We start from the raw sequence: 19,139 nt of genomic DNA, 5'->3' as shown, positions 1-19,139 counted from the left end.
TTTTATACACCATGCAAAAAAATCATTATTATTTAGCAATGGAACTGCTTGGATTAAGAAAATAGGAAGATTATTCGATGTCACTATGGGGGCCTTTGATGGCGCGGAGATTTGCGAATTAGTTGGGATTTTTATTTTGCAACAAATCTCGCAGTTTTATGATAAAAGCAATTTTGGCATATATTGAGATGACGGACTAGCTATGCTTAGGAATAAAAGTGGTCAGGAAATGGAGAGGATAAAGAAACATTTTGTACAAATTTTTTAAAATAACAATATTCTTATCTCTATTAAATGTAATTTGAAAATAGTTAACTATCTCGATTTAACGCTAAACCTTAACGATGGTTCTTTTCAGCCATATCGCAAACCAGATGATATACTGAATTATATACATATTAGTTCTAACCATCCACCGAGTGTAATTAAAAGTAATCCTAAGAATATTGAATTAAGATTATCAGCAGCATCGTCGAGTGAACCGATTTTTAAAGAAAGTATTTCTCCTTATCAAGAAGCCTTGAAAAAATCGGGTTACAATTGCGAACTTGCATATTACCCAAGTATAAAATCAACAAACGGCAACCATAAACGCAATATAATTTGGTATAATCCTCCTTTCAGTGCAAATGTTGTTACAAAAATAGGTAAATGTTTTTTGAACCTCATCGACCTCCACTTTCCAGTTAACTACAGACTTCGTAAAATATTTAATAGAAACACGATCAAAATAAGTTATTCCTGCATGCCAAACATAAAATCCATTATTAACTCAACACAACAAAAGCATTTTACATAAGGAGGCAAAAACTAATGAAATGAAATGCAACTGCATTGAAAAAACCAAGTGTCCCATGAACATCCATTGTCTTTCCAACAACATTGTTTATCAGGCCACCATCTATTCAAATATTCCGGAATATAAAGAAAAAGTGTATTTTGGAATTAGCGAAACACCTTTTAAAGTTCGGTATGCAAACTTCTTAAAATCTTTTAATGCAGTTAGGTACAAGAATGATACAGAGCTATCAAAAGAAGTATGGAATTTAAAAGATAATAACTTTACACCTTTTGTCAGATTGAGGTTTGTTAAAAAGTGCAAACCATACAACCCAACATCAAGAGTTTGAAACCTTTGTTTGATGGAGAAGTTCCAAATTTTGATGTATATAGGAGAAAACCTACTAAATACAAGAAGCGAAATAATCTCGAAGTGCAGGCACAAAAATAAGTTCCTTATCTCCTCTTTTGATACCGATGATTGATCCTAGTTGGTTTACGTCACGTTTACGCCACGTTATACTAAATTTACATATGCGTTAAAATTTTGTTTCCATGGAGTCATTAGAACTCACGCCACCGTAATTCTAAATGTAATTTAACGTTTTTTTTTATATTTTGTAATATATGGCTGATGATTGCCGTTAGGAATGAAACTTAAAGTTCCATAATAAAAGTTTTTTCTTTATCGTTTTTAATTATAATTATATATATATATAAATATAAATATATATATATATATATATATATATATATAAATATAAATATATATATATATATATATATATATACATAGATATATAGATATATAGATATATGTATATATATATATATATATATATATATATATATATATATATATATATATATATATATATATATATATTATATATATATATATATATATACATATATAACGGGTGCCCAACCCTCGGAATTAGGAAAAATGAGGTCGGCAATTTTTTGCTGACCTCAATCTTTTAGAGGTCGGCATCAGGTCGGCAAAAATTAATTGATACAAAGGTCTTACCATAAAACATAAAAACGAGTTCGGCAGTTAGGTCGGCATTGCCGAGTGCCGACCCTAATTCCGAGGGTTGGGTGCCCCATGATAAATGGCATATGTAGTATTTTTATTATAACTTTGTTATTTTTTTAGCTAGAACAGTAAAAATATTTAAAAAGATTTATTATTAAATTCTTTATAAATCTGTCTTGATGGCTTTGTTTTATGGTTTTTAATTTTATTTGTAGATAATGAAATCTAAAGATTTGCAAAAGCTTGTACTTTCTAAATACCAAAATGGTGATGGTCCATCAAAAATATTTGCTGATATTAAGGGTGTCGTTGGGTTTCGTGCAATTAATCGATGGTGTCAAATCATAAGAGAGACGGGCTCTATCAAGTTAAAATGTCCATCAGGTGGTCCAAGATCAGTTCGAACAAATGCAAACATTCAAAAAATCAGAAGTCATCTGAAACGTAAAAAGAGGATTTCATCTCGAAAATTAGTTAATGAATTCAATATCTCCAGAACCAGCGTTCAAAAAATACTTCAAAAGGATCTCAATTTGCAGGCATATAAATACAGAGTTGAACCACTGCTTACATATGGTCAAAAAGTCAAGATAATTAAATTTGCAAGTTGGATAAGAAACTATTTTCGAAAAGAACAATCACTGAAAATTCTGTTTTCAGATGAAAAAATCTTTGATTTAAATGGTATGTACAATGCCCAAAATCATCGCATATGGTCCACTAATCGCAATAAAGCTGATAAAGGTGGTGGTATTAAACAGAAGCAAAAATTCCCTCAAAAGGTAATGGTTTGGTTGGGAGCTTGTTCAAAAGGTGTTACACCACTGGTTATTTTGGACAAAGATACAGTAAATCATGACTAGTATATAAAAAAGTGTTGCCAGTGGCCTTGAAATATGGAAACGAGATGTTTGGTGATGATTGGACATTTCAACAAGATGGAGCAACCTCACATACGCAACATTTAACTCAACAATAGTGTCATGATAATTTTCCTGCTTTTATTGACAAAAACTACTGGCCTCCAAATTCCCCCGTTCTCAATCCTTTAGATTACTCAATATAGGATGAACTTGTTAACCAAATGAAATGGAATAAAATTGTATTCTACAAATGGTCTACGTTGTACTTTTCCAATCAAAGACCAATTTTTCAGTTTTTGAAAATTAAAAAATTTAGGCAAAGTAAAATATTTTAAATTTAATTTTAATTGTTTTACTTAGATAAAATCATCTTTTTGCAAGTAAAAAAATCCGCACATTTTAACTCATTGATATACGTTAAAAACATTTTTTTTTCTACTTCTAATATTTTTTCATTTTTTTAAAATATAATGATATATTATATATTGATTTTTTTTTAAAAAAGATTCAAAAAGTTCTTTTAATACTTTTTACTTTACTGTACATTATCTTTCTTTTTTCAACTGATAAAAATAAAAGCAGATAATAAAAGACTTTTTATATCAAGTTGGTTTGCTCAATAAATAAAAAGGTCTAACAAAATTGTAAAGATTTGAAGACCAGCCTGTCTATTTAAAGATCCATCAAACTTTGGACTTACAGATTAAAAAAATTCAAATTAAAGTTTGATAAACTCTATATAGACCTGATAAGGTAAAAAAAAGCTTGTCCAAATTTAAACAAGATTGTTCTATTGGAATTTCTATAGAAATTAACAGAGATTCTATAGAAATTTTATAGAATTCTAAAGAATTTCTATAGACCATATGTTCCAAAAGTTTATAGAAATTCTATAAAACTTTTTTTACTGGGTCTAGTGTTAAAATGCTTTCATTTTTGCGTTTTTATGCTTTTATAAATGTATTTATAAATGTATTCCTCATCTTAATCATGAAATAAAAGTTGTTAAGCATATCAAAAACTTGCAATTTCAATTTAGCACATTTCAAAAAAATGAATAAACATTTTTTAACTAAATATAATAATTTACTATTTATGAATAATACAAACAATTTTTATAGCATGAGCTAAGTCATGATTGCGAAAATTAACATAATAATAAATTCGTATTTCAACAAAGTAGTGTATCAAAGATGATGCATGTTTTAGATAGGCATATAGATAGGATAGGCATGAAACTTAAAGTACCATAGAAAAAGTTGTTTTTACTTCGTTAAAATATATATGCATATTTGAAATATCTTTTTAATATTAAACACTCTTTTACGACTATGAGTTTTGTTTTGTAATTATAATACCAAACAGCCTTTAATATATATATATATATATATATATATATATATATATATATATATATATATATATATATATATATATATATATATATATATATACATATATATATATATATACATATATATATATATATATATTATATATATATATATATATATATATTTATATATATATATATATATATATATATATATATATATATATATATATATATATATATATATATATGAATAGTTTAAAATATACTTAACAATATAGAATGCTTAGTGGTTGTAACTAAAAGGTTAAACGTTGTGTATACTACAAATATACTGTTAGTGATTACAACAGATATTTTTTTATTTATTTTTTTTGGTATTTACCTCCTCAAGGCTGAGAAAGCCACTACAGATGAGGAGGCTTCATAATAGTGGTTATAACCCTCTCTCATCTCTCTAACTCCGAAACACGAACCTTGACAAACAAGGCCGCAGCGCAGAGAAACAAGTTGATTTGAATACCATTAACATGCATAAAACTTAACATTTATATACAAATACACTGATGCTAGAAATAAATTACAGATACACTGATGCTAGAAATAAATGCATAGTCAATTGCTTTATAAGATGAAATTCTTTATAAGTTTTATTAAAGTGAGGTAAAAATATCAAGTTTAATTTTTTAATGCATAAATTGATTTAAAGGGTTATTCATTTGTTGGAGTGCAACATTTCATATTAGGAGCCCATCTGCAAAACGCGCTAAGTAACAAAAATAAAAATTTTGGATTGATTGCATTTCCACATATACTATTGTCTGAACACTGAAGTCTATCATTTATTTAAATATTAGACTAATTAAAAAACTTCTGATTCTATAAATGGACAAATAAAATATCGATTTCTGTTGATTTATGTACGATTTCTGTTGTTTTCTCAAAATCAGTTTACTCGGACTTTGCAAATGGGCTACTCCAATTTTACGCAACTTGCATTATTAAATACACAACTTGCATCATCAAAAAAGCAAGCGTCAAGTGAACAATAAGTTTTTTTATTTGCTTTTTTCTTTTTAATAAAAAATAAAGTTTAAATATCTTACTTTGAAGTTGAACTTGACGTAGGCCAAAAAAAAGTATATTTATTATTTTGACAAATCCGTTAAATGCCATTAAAACTTTCAATGCATCAAAATTAAATTTGACTAATATAAGTAAGTATACAATTCTATAATAAAGGTATTTATGAGATTTTTAATATCTTTTTAAGATATAAAGCAAAACAAGTGTCGCTAGTTAAATAAAAGTTAAAAAAACAAAGGTAGGCGTAAACATAATGAAACGCTAACAATAATGTGTCGAAACCAACCTTACGGAAATATTACAAGTGTATTTCATGGAAATCCTATGTTGGAATTTCCACGAAAATTAAAATCCTATGAAATTTCCATGGTTGTTTTTTTTTTCATAGCTCATGTTACACCGTGGGTCGAACAAGTTCGCGTTTGAAGATGCCGTCGTCACTTGTAGGATTACAATCTATATCAATATGTAACTTGAGGAAATAATGTTTTTTACATTTTTCTGTTTTTATGTATCTAATAAGATTATAAATTACACTTTTTATTATGCATCTTATTTAATATGATTCAAAATAAACACGCAGATATAAACAACTACGCACAATTGCAATAGCTATAATATGATAAATGCTTTTTGTATTATAAAATTTATCATATTTTAGCTATATAAATTATAATGCATCATAATATGATATTATCAGAGATGTTGTTCTCGACACTTAATTCTTGGTTATCGAGACTCATATTTAATTGTCTTGGTGTTGGTCTTGAAGCAAAGTCCAAAAACTAAGACCAAGACTCCAATGTCTTGGTCTTAGTCTTGGTCTTTGCCTTAACTGTCTTTACGTCCTTGGATATTATCATATTGTGATGCATTCTAAAATGCATATATTTATCTTATTCTAGCCAATAGCTTTTCTTACTTTACATAACTTGTAATAGTAAAGCAAGTATGTCGTTTGAATCAGTTGGATTTTTAATGCTTATTTTGTTTACTACACGTATTTTAGTTTTAATGTACATTAGATGGCCATTATTATTCAGTATTAGATAAACTTAGATAAGCAGTGTATCAGATAACATTAGGTAACTAATGTACATTAGATAACCAGTGTGTAGCTTAGGTAAGCTTAGATAAGCAGTGTATCTGATAAAATTAGATAACTAATGTACAAAAGATAACTAGTACTATCTTTTTTAATTTTTACCTAATAGCTTTAGTTTGTAAAAAAATTTTTGACGTTGAAACACTTTCTTGTATGGTAGATGTTTATTAAGTTTTAAAATGCTTTATCTTACGATAAATGTTTTTATTCAATTTTAGTTCTGTTAAGTTATTTTTGTCTTTTTGTTGACACAACCAATCTAGTTGGGATTTAGTCAGCAACCAGATCTGGTAGAAACATTTATTATCTTTTTCTTTACTATTAAATAGCAGAACTATTAAGTATGTAAATAATGTAAATTACATTATTTACATATTCTAGTAATTCTGCTATTTAATAGTAAAGAAAAACATAATAAATATCCCTACCAGATCTGGTTGCTAACTAAATCCCAACTAGAATGGTTGCGTCAACAAAAATCAAAAACAACTTTATAAAAGAATTTATGCACAAACTATTTCATTTTAATAGTTTGTGTATAAATCCTTTTATTTTTACTTTATTATTTTAAGTTACGTAATTATAAGCCAACAGGTTTGACTAGCAATATAAATAATGTTGTTCATCATTTGTATCATTTAAAACATTGTCAGTTTTTATATGCATCTAATATTCTTAAAATTAGTTCGAAAGCCGTCTAATTCAAATGATGAATTTAGTTTGAATTAACCAGAAAAGATGTTTCTTAGAACATCATTACAAGGATTCAACTTATAATGATGTTCCAAGGACAACTAAGTGGAGAAGGAAAGCTATGGAAATGTTTCAGAAACATTACCATTGTTAAAATCAGAAAGCGAAGTTAATAAATGCACAAGATTTTATTTCATTAATTGAATGTAAGCCCATAAAAGCAATGTTTTTAAATAATATACTGTTATTTGTAATACACTTATATTTATTTGTTTATATTTAACTAATGTGAAGTGTTTTGTAATAAAATATAAATATATTGTTGTTATCGACTTTGAAATCTACTAAAAGTTGATTAGTAGAAATTGGAAATAATTGACTTCGAAAAATCAAATAGTCAATATAATTGTCTCTAAATATCTTACTAATTGACCAAATGTCATTTTAGGAACTTAAAGTTTTATGTAATTCATAGCATATTATTAATTTTTATAACCAATTAAACTTTCAGTTATGTATTTTAATAATTTGTTTGTTTATTCTATGCTTGTGATTTCCAAATATATTTTCATACATGGCCATTCTAAGCTGGCTTTGGGGACTGTGGCAAAATTTAATTGTGAAACTCTAAAATCTAAATTTCATTTATATAATCCCATTGCAAATATGATTGCAATGACTTTTTAATATTTAGCAAGTATATTTAAGACTAATAACACAAGTCAACAAAAAAAAATTTTCTGGTAGCGAACAAACAATTTATTTTTTGGATTGCATTTCTTATTTTGATGTTAAATATGCAACTCATTTTTTACCATCACGTCAAGTTGTAAAGATATTTGGGTTCAGATCTTTAGTCTTTGGGGTAAAGTTCCTAATAGCGTCAAAAAAAAGTTGTTTAAAAGCATGTAAACCTGGGTCTCAAAAAAAACATATTTTCATAGAGATTTTAAAAAACATAAAAATTTTTCCTTAGAAAATTTTTAAATTTTTTGTTACATAAAAAACAAATTGTTTTCTTAGCACCAGAAAAAAATTTTGTTTTTGTTGACCTGTGTAATTAAAATCTAAATCGTTGAGGTTGAGGTTCATTGAAGTGACCCTGTTCTCATTGTTTTGTTCTATTAATATTTATATGATATGATCTTAAAATATAAAAAATTAGTTAAAATTACTCTATTACTTTTATCACATTTTTCATCGGAAAAAAAAAAAAAATTTACCCTATATTTCGACTATATTGACTTGAATAGTCGTCTTGTTTAATTTCAAAAATGCATAAGTTGATTATAGTAGACTTTACAAAACATATTAGGTGGTTTAGTTGACATTCAAATTATTTAAAAGTTGTAACAAATTTAAAGTAATCTCAATACATAATTTCTTATTGTATATTGAGATTACTCATGGGCGATGTGATTTTCTAGATACCAAATACTAAGAGTTTGCAATATTTTATAAATTACTTAAATATGAATATTATAAGATACTTAAATTGCAACATTTTATATATTACTTAAACAATTATAATTAATTAAATGGGGATTATTCTAGACGCTTGCAAATGGGGGATGTGATATTTAAGTTAAGGTATATGCTACACATAGTTGTAGCTATTTCTTATTTCTTGCAGCCTAGTTGGATGGGAACATGTTAAAAATTAAAATATTTAATTAAAGAGCTTTCAATTAACTTAAGAACTTTATTTTTATACTTTTTAGTCTTTTTAGGCTTTTTATAGTTTAAATTAATATTTAAAATATTAGTTATTTTATTTAGATTCGATTGAGCTAACATTTAAAACATGCATTGTTCAATGAAGCAAGACTTCTAAAGAACGTTGTTCATCGAAAGAAGACTTCTAAAGAGCGTTGTTCATCGAAAGAAGACTTCTAAAGGACGTTTTTCATCGAAAAAAGACTTCTAAAGAACGTTGTTCATCAAAAGAAGACTTTTAAAGTACGAGTTAAAGAATTCTAAAGATTTTTTTCTAGAATTCTAAAGATTCAAAAAAATTAAGTAAAACAATTTTTATGCTTGTATTCATCTTATATTCTGTATACATCTTCGAACATTTTTACATTTTACTTGGTTAAATTTACCAAGATTTTTGAAGAAATTATTACGATTTGTCATGTTTCAATTCTTTAATAATTTTTACATTTATCTCCTTTACGCCTACCTTTGGGCATTGGGGAAAGGCTAGAAAATATTTGGAGGCTTTTTTAAATAAAAAAAGCTTTTTCTCCATTAAACGAACAATTTTAAAGAATTATGGGGACATATTAAAGTTTATTTGGGTGGTTTGGTATGACAGTAGGTGCCTCTAATTCTTGAGCCTTCATAGAGTTACTCCATGTTAAGTCGGCTCAGTGAGATAAAACTTCAGTCTATTTCACAATTAGTCTAATTATACAGAACTTCAGAAAAATTGGCCTATGTTTTTTAACATAAATGTAAAATAATGCATTTCGGATTGAAAAGCAAAAAATATCAATGAAAAAGAAGAAATACATAAAAAAAATTTAGGGTTGACGTTACAGTTTACTTATTTGAAATAAAAACTATATCTTGATTATAGCTATTTTAAGCCCACAGCGTCATCAGAATGCTTTTTCAAACATTTAAATCATTTTGGTAACAAAACAATTAAGCAATTATACGTTTTTTTTGTCTGCACTTAAAATATTTGGCTATTATTAAGTCTCATTTACTTAGTCCACTAAATACAAAAAGTGAAATGTAGTTAATAAAGCTTTAGAGCGTGTCCCACTTAGTACGAAGTGGATTTCACCAACAATTAAAAATCCTGTTTATGATTACAGATTGGAAGTTGAAGTCAACAGGTTTAAAAAAGAGACGTGAGAGTGGTGGTTTAATTAAGAAGATAAAGTTATGTAATAAAATTGACTGTATTAGTTGGCATACTAAAGAATATTTCAATTTAACGAGTCTAGTACCAACGCGTCGCCATAATAAAAATATCCGAACAGAAAGTGTTCTTAATTACAACATTTTCATAATTCAGTAGTACCTGATGATATAAATGGAAATATTGTGATAGACTCTTTTAACGTCATGAAAAATATTCTTCACAAAATCTTTAAATCATGCGTTAAACAAGGTTCTTTCCCAGACTCGCTAAAAATATCAAAAGTAATTCCTATTTTTAAGACAGGTAATCCGACCAATATAATAACGTACAGACCTATTTTTTTTCTTTCAGTTTTTTCAAAAATGTTAGAAAGAATAATGTATAACAGAGTGTACACATTAGGGTTATGACTTTTTTTCAACCCCATGCTCCTACACTGTAGTTTGGTGAACTTTTACCTAAAAAGCACGAAATGATCTGTTACTTGTATATCTTTTGAAGAAAGTTCACCGCGCCATGGAAAAATTGGTTTTTAATACGACAATAAAAACGATTTGCGTAGTTAAAAATCGATTTTTCAATGGCAGGGTGAACTTTTTTCAAAACATATGAAAATAATAGTTCATTTCCTTTTAGGTAAAAGTTCATCAAACTACATTACAGAAGTATGGGGTTGAAAAAAAGTAATAACCCTAGTACTGATACCTAATTACCAATAAACTCCTTAATGAAAATCAGTTCGGTTTCAAAAAAAGCATTTCAACCGAACATGCTATTCTTCAATTAACACGTTGCATTAACGAATCTTTTGAAAATCTAAAATTTACACTTGGTGCTTTCATTGACTTGTCAAAGGTTTTGACATGGTCGATCATAATATGCTCAAAAAACTTGAATGTTATGGCATAGCAGGTAAAATTTAAGTTATCTATTCAACCATTAGCAATTTGTTTTTAACAAAGATTTCTAAACTCAAACATCAATGAACATAACATATAGTGTCCCACATATTTGGACCACTTCTATTCATTATATATATAAATAATCTTAACAAAGCATCCAATTTTAAGAGTACAATTTTTGCAAACGACACAAACTTGTTTCAGTCACATGAAAATATAAACATATTTTTTAATAAAATGAACAGAGAACTTAAATAAATTTCATTTTGGTTCAAAAAAAATAAGCTATCTTTAAATATTGAAAAAACAAAATAGATATTTTTCCATTCAAACTATAAAAAACCGATATTGCGTTTAACCGATATTGCCGATTTGCCTGCCTTTTTTATATACAATGTCATCCTAAAAAAGAAAAAGTGACAAAATTTTTAGAAGTTTTTATTGAAGAAATTCTGGCTTAGAAATCACACATCAATAGTATTTCTAAAAAATTGCAAAAAACGTTGGAATTCTATACAAATCTAGAGGGATTTTAAACAAAAAGCAATTAACGCAATTATATTACTCTTTTATTCACTGTCATATCAATTATGCAAATATTATATGGGGAAGTATACATTAAACTTAACTGAAGTCTCTTTATCGGCATCAGAATCACGCAGCTCGCATAATAAATTTTAAAAATCATATTTCGAACTCTGAACCGCTATTTTAAGAAATGAACGCCTTAAATGTTTATCAACTAAATGTATTTAATGTTTTGTGTTTTATGCACAAATGTAAAGAACTTATGTCCCCGATGTTTTCGTAAATATTTACAAAACTAAACCCCAAAACAAATGTTACCAACGTAATAATAGCATTTTAGAAAAACTTTTTTGCAATAGTAAACAAGCTCAATTTTGCATATCTTGTCGTGGACCTTTTCTCTGGAATGAAATAGTTCGGCCTAATTTTGTTTTTTCATCTAAATTGACCTATTCCACTTTCAAACAATCTATTAAAAAAAAAATCACTTTTTCAAAAAAAAATATTCTTGATTTCTTTAAAAATATTTTCAGTTGCTATACTGCATATCGATTTGTTATGTTTTATTTTGAGTTTCACTTCCGAAGTATGCAGAGAATTAAATATATGATATATTTAGTGATTATGTATTCTCGGTATATATTTATTTTATATAAAATATAGCATATTTTTTTTGTAGACGAAAATAGAGTTTTATTAAGGGCTTCCTGATAAGGTTATTACGATCTTCTTGAAGTCCTGCCCGTATGGTATTATAAATCTTGGTGTAAGTAATATTAGATGGCAAATAAAACAAAAATAAAAATAAGAATAAAAAAACTAAAAATTGATTATGAACCAAGCAGCTCGGTTTGAGCAGTTCAGGAAAGGAATGGGTTTTTAAATAAAAGTGAGCACTAAGAAAGGAATGGGCTTAGACAAAATGAAGTGAAACTATAATAATAAATAGATTATTCGGGGATAAAAGCCCACACATTTTTGATTTAAAGATACCTTTGTTATACTTTCGTTTCAGAAACTCTAAGCCATTCAAAGGCGTAATTTTATTACGCCTAATACAGGTCTCTAAACACCTTTTTAAAATGTTGAAAAGGCAAATATTCATTTAAATAATATTCTGTAGAAATACTACGAGTTACTTTGATTCAAAATTTTTCATTCTATTTATAAAATATTCTATTTTTTCTTAAAAATTAATAGTTCTTTAATTTTTTACATGTAAAATAATAATGAAACGTGAACAACACATTTCCAGCATTTTTTGATTTTTTGATTTTTTTTTTTTTTTAATTTTATTTTCGTCATTTTACACATTTTACAATGTTATTTATAAATTTAAACAAATATATATAATTACAAGCTGACTGGGGCAAGTAGAAGTCAAAATTACTTATCATCAAGCCCCTTTGTGAAATACAAAAAAAATACAATTAAATTTTACATCTTCCAATATTACATAAAAGAGTGAAATTAATAAGTTTAAAAAAAAATAAAAATTTGGTTAGAAATTTTAGAAGGTTAAAAAAGAACTTACAGTTAAAAAAAGAACTTAAAGTTAAAAAAAAAAGAAATTTAAGATAAAGTTAAAATATAAAATAACAAATAAAAAATTACAAATCTGTACATATTCGTATACATATTAAAGACAATAAACAAAAAGCAAAAAAATTTAATTCGCTTCATATGCATATACATATTCAATACAATATTGAAATTAAATAAAGTACATAAAAAATTAAAAATACAAAATTATTTCAATTTTTTTTTTAAAAATGAGAGAATGTACGTAATGTTTAAATTTAGTAAGTGTTTTTTTATAGTTCTTTTAAATGTAGCAATAGATTTTATTTTTTTCATATTTTCGTCAAGAACCGAATTCCACAAGCGTGGTCCCCGGCATATAGTCAAGAAGTCAGATTTTTTGAGTGATGTTAGTGGGATGTAGTAATTACTCATTGAATGTCTTGTTTCATATTTATGACTAATTCGAGTGAAACTTTAAAAAAAATATTTTGGAATCATTTCATTTTGAAGTTTAAACATAAACAACAAGTTATGGTATATATTTAGTTTGTATACATTTAGAGTTTGTATACATTTAGAGCATTTATTTCCTTGAGTAACGGCTCGGCACTTTCGTATCTACTTGCGCCCAAAACTAATCTACTTGCTTGCTTTTGTTTTGGATAAATAATTTTTAGGAAAGATAAATGATTGTTTGCCCAGGCAATATTACAATAGTTAATATGACTATGTATAAATGAAAAGTATAAATTTTTAAAACATAAATTATTTAAAAGATGTTTTGTCTTGTACATAATCCCCAGGGTCTTTGAAACTTTGTTCTCGACTAGCTTTATTTGGCTTTTCCAATTCAAATTCTCATCAAAAATTATTCCTAGTATTTTCATTGAAAAAACTCTTTTTATTTTAATATCGTTAATTGATAGTTCAGGTAATTTGAGTGGAAGGTTCTCGGATTTAGATGACTTAGCAAACAAAATATATTTCGTTTTTTTAATATTTAATGAACGTTTATTTGCTTCAAACCACTCATTAAGATATATTAATTCTGTGTTTACAATATAAAAAATATTATTTGACTCAGAAAAGAAAACATTTGTGTCATCAGTAAAAATAATATAATTAAGTATTTTTGAAGACAAATAAATATCGTTAATATAAATTAAAAACAGCAGGGGTCTAAGTATTGATCCTTGGGGAACTCCGCAATTTATTAATTCAAATGGGGAATATGTTAAGTCACATGGTACTCCTTGTTTACGATTTTGTAAATAACATTGCAGACACTTTATATTGGAGTGAACTACTCCATAATTGTGTAGTTTATAAATTAGAATCTTGTGGTTGACAGTATCAAATGCTTTTGATAGATCTAGAAAAATTCTGAGTGTGTAACTGTCCTTATCAAAACCATTTAAAATTTGGTTGGCAAGATCAATTACTGCATTTTCCGTGGAATGGTTGTTGCGAAATCCAAACTGTTTATGATAAAGAATGTTGTTTTTTTCAAGATAATTGTACAGTCTGTTGCGCATAATACGCTCTAGTATTTTGGAAAAACAAGAAAGTATGGAAATTGGTCTGTAGTTAGATTTTATTGAGTCATCACCGCCTTTGTATAACGGAATTATTTTTGCTAATTTTAGTTGGTCAAGAAAAATGCCGTTTTTTAGGGAAAGATTAAAAATTTTAAAAAGAGGTTTCTCTATTCTTTGAGCCCCTAACTGTTATGCTTATTTTATTTATTGAAATTTTATATTACGAAATTGTAAAATCTTATATTATATTAAAACAGAGAAAGAAAAAAAAGAAAAAAAAAAATCGCTAGTCGAAGTTCATCAATTAAAAGCTCCGACTCCTCCATGAAGGAATCAGATGTTTTCAAAAAAAATTTAAATGATATTTTTCCCTCAGGAATTGCACCGGCAAGCTTTTTTCCTATATTTATAAAAAAGATATTAAATGTTTCAGCAATTTCTTTATTAACAAAAGCATCTCCTCTATTATCATCTCTTTGCAATCTTTTTGGAAGATTATCACTTTTCACAATTCCCACTTCTGTTATTTCTTTAATTACATTCCATGTTTTCCTTGCATTTCCAAATGTTTTATTAAGTAACGAAGAGTAGTATTTTTTTTTGGATTGCTTTTTTAATTTTTCAAAAGAATTTTTATATTTTTTGTATTTTATTTCATTTTTGTAGTCTTTTTTTTTTTTAAATTTTTGGTAAAGTTTTTGTTTCCTTTTTGATGACTTAATGAGTCCTCTCGTCATCCACGGACTTAACAAATTTTTAGAATTAACAATTTTTTTAATTTATGAAAGGCCTTTTCGTATTGTCTTGTAAACATGCGAATAAAAAAATTGTAGCCATCATTAGCGTCATTGCAATCAGTTAATAGTTCCCAGTTTACTTCATGTAAGAGATCACGAAACGTGGCGATTGATTCATTATTTATTTTCCTTACGTATACCGTTTTTGTTTTTATTTTATTCTCAAGGGTTGCAGAATTTATTATCAGAAAAACTGGAAAGTGATCAGTTAAATCTGTTTTAATAATACCACTTTGGATTTTAGTCCTTGTGTAATTATTAGTAATATTATTATCGATAATAGATGCAGTTGTTTTAGTCACACGTGTTGGCTTATTAATCATGGGAAAAACGCTGTATTGCAAAAGTGTATTTATAAAATTCACGACTTGGTTATTAGCTTTATTTGAGAAAACTAACTTGTAGTCATGAAGCAAATTCCAAACACTTATGTTTACAATTATGACAAATAATGATACTTTGAAAAAAATTATGATGGTTGGAGTTTTGGAACCAAAAATCCCTCAAGTTTTGGCCACATTTGCCCCAAACGTGAGAGCAACTAGTTGGTAAATTTTTTTTTTTTTACTTCTCTCAACTAATGTTATATTCATCGATAAAATTTTAATTTCATACGATCATCTTTTAAAGTTCGAAAGTTATGGCGGTGTGACGGAATAGTGTCGCAAAATTTTTATTGTCGCAAACTTTTATTGCCGCAAATTTGATTGTCGAAAATGTGAAAAAGGAATAGTGCTGCAAATTGTCGCATTGATTGATTGTCGAATAACAGAATAAGGAATAATGTCGCAAATGAATTTAATGAATAGTGTCGAAAATAAAAAAACTGAACAATGTCGCAAATGAATTTAGGGAATAGTGTTGTAAACAAAAAAGCGGAATAGTGTCGCAAATGAATCTAAGTAATAGTGTCGAAAACAAAAAAACGGAAAAATGTCGCAAATTAGTTTAAGGAATAGTGTCAAAAACAAAAAAACGGAATAGTGTCGCAAATAAATTTAAGGTAATATCTTTGATTTTCAAAATGTTTGATATTTTTTTGTTTTAAGCTATTAAATAATTTTTGAGGTTTTTTTAAGACCTTTATTAATCATGGTTATTCTAAACTTTTGTTTGTTTACATTTCGGGAAGTTTTTATCATAAATTTCAAATAAATGTTCCTTAAATGATAAAATATTTGCATTGTTTGTATCATTTGTATAAAGCCTTTGATAGCGACCTGTTTTTCCTGTAGTATTGAATGGGTATTATTATTCAAGGGGTTTAGTGGAAAAGTGGTTTAACCCACATTTTAAAAATTTTGCGAATAATCACTGTCAACAATAAATTGAGTATGTAGTTTGTTGTGGAAAAAGTACCAAACACCAAAACCTAACCATAAAGAGCTGCTACCCCGTCCACCCACTATAGCTGGCACTGCTTCTACCTATAATCATATTTACTTTAATAGAAAAATAAATTTTGAATTGTGGAAAAGTTGCCTATCCCACAATTAACATGGCAAATATAAACAGTTCAGATTCGGAATACTTTCAAATGAAAAGTGATTGTGATGATTCAGATGTAGATAACAACCTATCTTTAGCGGATGATGCTAGTAAAGGTATATATATATAGTTAATAAAGCATCAAGATGTACTTTTTGTTGAGGATTTTATCATACAATTATATAGTTTCCAGTCTCAATGTTGTTTAGGCAGTTTTTCTTCTAGTTTTTTTCAAAACTAACATGTACTTTTTTATTATTATTATTTTTTTCTTGCCGTATATTTTAATCATATCGTAAACATATGTAACTACAAATAGCAGGGGCAAGAAGAAGACAAATTGTCTTATCGCTAAGTCCCTTAACATATACCATAATTTAAAATGATAAAAAATCGAAGTCGTAAAACTAAAGCATATAAAGCGTTTTTAATTAGAATTTATGTAAAAAAATAAACAAAAATAAAAGTTATAGGTCCTGAACGTCCGACTTTAACTAAGATAATTTCCTTTAAAAAAATTTTTTTTATATAATATAAAAGTAATGCAAACAAATAAATGCAATTGCAATTGCAAAAAAAAAATGTTACAGATAGACAAAATTTAAATACCATAGTAAAATATTTAGTATACCAAAGATATATATATATTTAAAAATCAACACGCAAATCTCATAATCCTGAAACTTTCTTTTTAAACCAGTATATACCTTATAATATTTAGAGTACATAGTAAAATTTTTATGAAACTTAAATTTTTATAAAAAAAGAAACTGAAGCAATAACAATTGACATAATTTTTTTAAAGTCTGCAAAGTTGATAATGACCGACGTTGGTTAGGCTTATCAGTACCAACCCGCAAGATTTGTCGCAGATTTGAATATTGGGAGTCAATATGTTGAAGAAAACGCAAGACCTATAGCATATTCTGCTTTTGCCATTTTTGATAATATTCCTATTTTCACAATTTCGGTTTATTTTCTATTTCGATATTACTTTGGAATTTATTTTCCCTTTTCGAGATTATTCTCTTTAAGCTATTTCGATCTTATTCTATAAACTATGACTGCGAAATGGAGAAAATGCCCAGATAAAAAAAGGACATTTTGGGGCTTTGCTTACAGACTATTAAAAAGCTTTTAATTGCATTCCGCATTCTTTGCTTATAGCTAAATTGAATGCATTTGGTCTCAGCAGAAACGCACTATAGCTCATTCAATCGCACCTTAGTAATAGAAAACAGAGAGTAAAAATAAATGATTGATACAGCTCTTACTCTAATATTTTGTTTGGCGTTCCACAAGGGTCAAGTTTAGGTCTATTACTATTAAATATCTTTATAAGTGATCTGTTTCTATTTTTACTCAATGTTGATATTGCAGGATATGCTAATGATAACACTCTTTTCCGTGCAAAAAATGACTTAAATTCTATTGTGAGTGGTCTGCAAAACGCAACATATCATTTTTCTTTATGATTTGAAAATAATGCTATGAAAGCTAATCCAGATAAATATTATATTATTATTAGTAAAACAAACTCACTAAGTGTTAACATCTGTGATTGATAAATAGTCTTATCTGATAATGAAAAATTACTTAGTATAATGTTTAATAATAAATTTCCTTTGATAACCTTTGATAATAAATAATGTTAACAATTTATGTAAATCAGCAAGTCATAAAGTTAACGCGCTCTCCAGACTCGCTTCTTTTATGTCTTGAATCAAAGAAAACTTAAACTTAACGCTTTTATTTCATCTCATTTTTCTTATTATCTTATATGAAATAACCAAACTAATGGTTTGGTTATTTCATAGCAGAAAACTTAACAGTCCTATTAAAAGAATACTCGAAAGAGCCCTTAGAACTGTATATCAATACTATCGATCTCCTAATGATGAACTACTTATAAAAAATGGTTCGAATACTATACACCACAATAATTTACATGTATTGGTGACGGAAATTTTCAGACTAGATATTGACAATATTTTGACAACATCATGACAAAACGTTTATCGCAGCAAAAACGTCGAATGGACCTTTTACATTTTTAAACGTAAATAATTTTTCAATTAATTGCTTATAAGTCATAATTCTTGTATAAATATTGATCAAGATAACATTCTCTATCCAACCGTATAAAGTTTATAAAATTTTAGAGGTGCCAAAATGGACCCTTTTTTGCCCCTTAAAATTGCCTAAAAGCGATATTACTGTAGCGCAATCAACTGGTTTTTTTTTTACGCCCACCTGAAGACTGTGCACTATCTCTCTGCCAAATTTCAGCTTTATACTATTTTTATCTGGGTTTGACCCTATTTTTCGCTAATTCTCTCTGACTACAATTCCGTTTTCACTATTTGCGACCCTAATCTGTTTTTATTATTTGCGACATTATTGCATTTTTACTACTTCGTCAGCTCGGAATACAAGTATCGTATCAATAATTTATTAAAATTATTTATAAAAATGTAATTATCTAATTTATGAAAATTTAACATTATGTTAATGAAAAAAATTATTTTTGTGCTGGGTGGTGCAGAGAAACGCATGTTTTTTAATATTGAATTACTGGGACACAATGT

General features: G+C 27.1%; 1 protein-coding gene and 1 long non-coding RNA gene across 5 annotated transcripts in view; one reads left to right on the top strand and one right to left on the bottom strand.

Moving 5' to 3' along the window:
* The window catches only part of LOC136078365 (matrilin-2-like), a 102,443-nt gene extending 97,073 nt beyond the window's left edge, over positions 1-5,370 (bottom strand). For 2 of the 4 annotated variants that reach the window (XM_065794085.1, XM_065794087.1), the window contains exon 1: positions 5,122-5,336. In XM_065794085.1, the coding sequence (XP_065650157.1) occupies positions 5,122-5,191 (70 nt within the window). In that variant the 5' untranslated portion in view covers positions 5,192-5,336. Of the gene's footprint in view, positions 1-5,121 lie in introns of all 4 variants that reach the window. The other 2 variants (XM_065794084.1, XM_065794086.1) reach the window with 2 other exon arrangements.
* Positions 5,371-5,494: 124 nt separating this feature from the next.
* Positions 5,495-9,047, top strand: LOC136078364 (uncharacterized). The gene is made up of 2 exons (XR_010637766.1): positions 5,495-5,569; positions 8,679-9,047. It is a non-coding gene; the product is annotated as an uncharacterized LOC136078364 (long non-coding RNA).
* Positions 9,048-19,139: the final 10,092 nt, after the last annotated feature.

The sequence above is a fragment of the Hydra vulgaris genome, chromosome 03 (assembly GCF_038396675.1).
Source record: "Hydra vulgaris chromosome 03, alternate assembly HydraT2T_AEP".
Classification (NCBI taxonomy): Eukaryota; Metazoa; Cnidaria; class Hydrozoa; order Anthoathecata; family Hydridae; genus Hydra; species Hydra vulgaris.
Note: the sequence above shows the minus strand (reverse complement) of the source record. Positions and strands in the feature narration are given on the sequence as shown.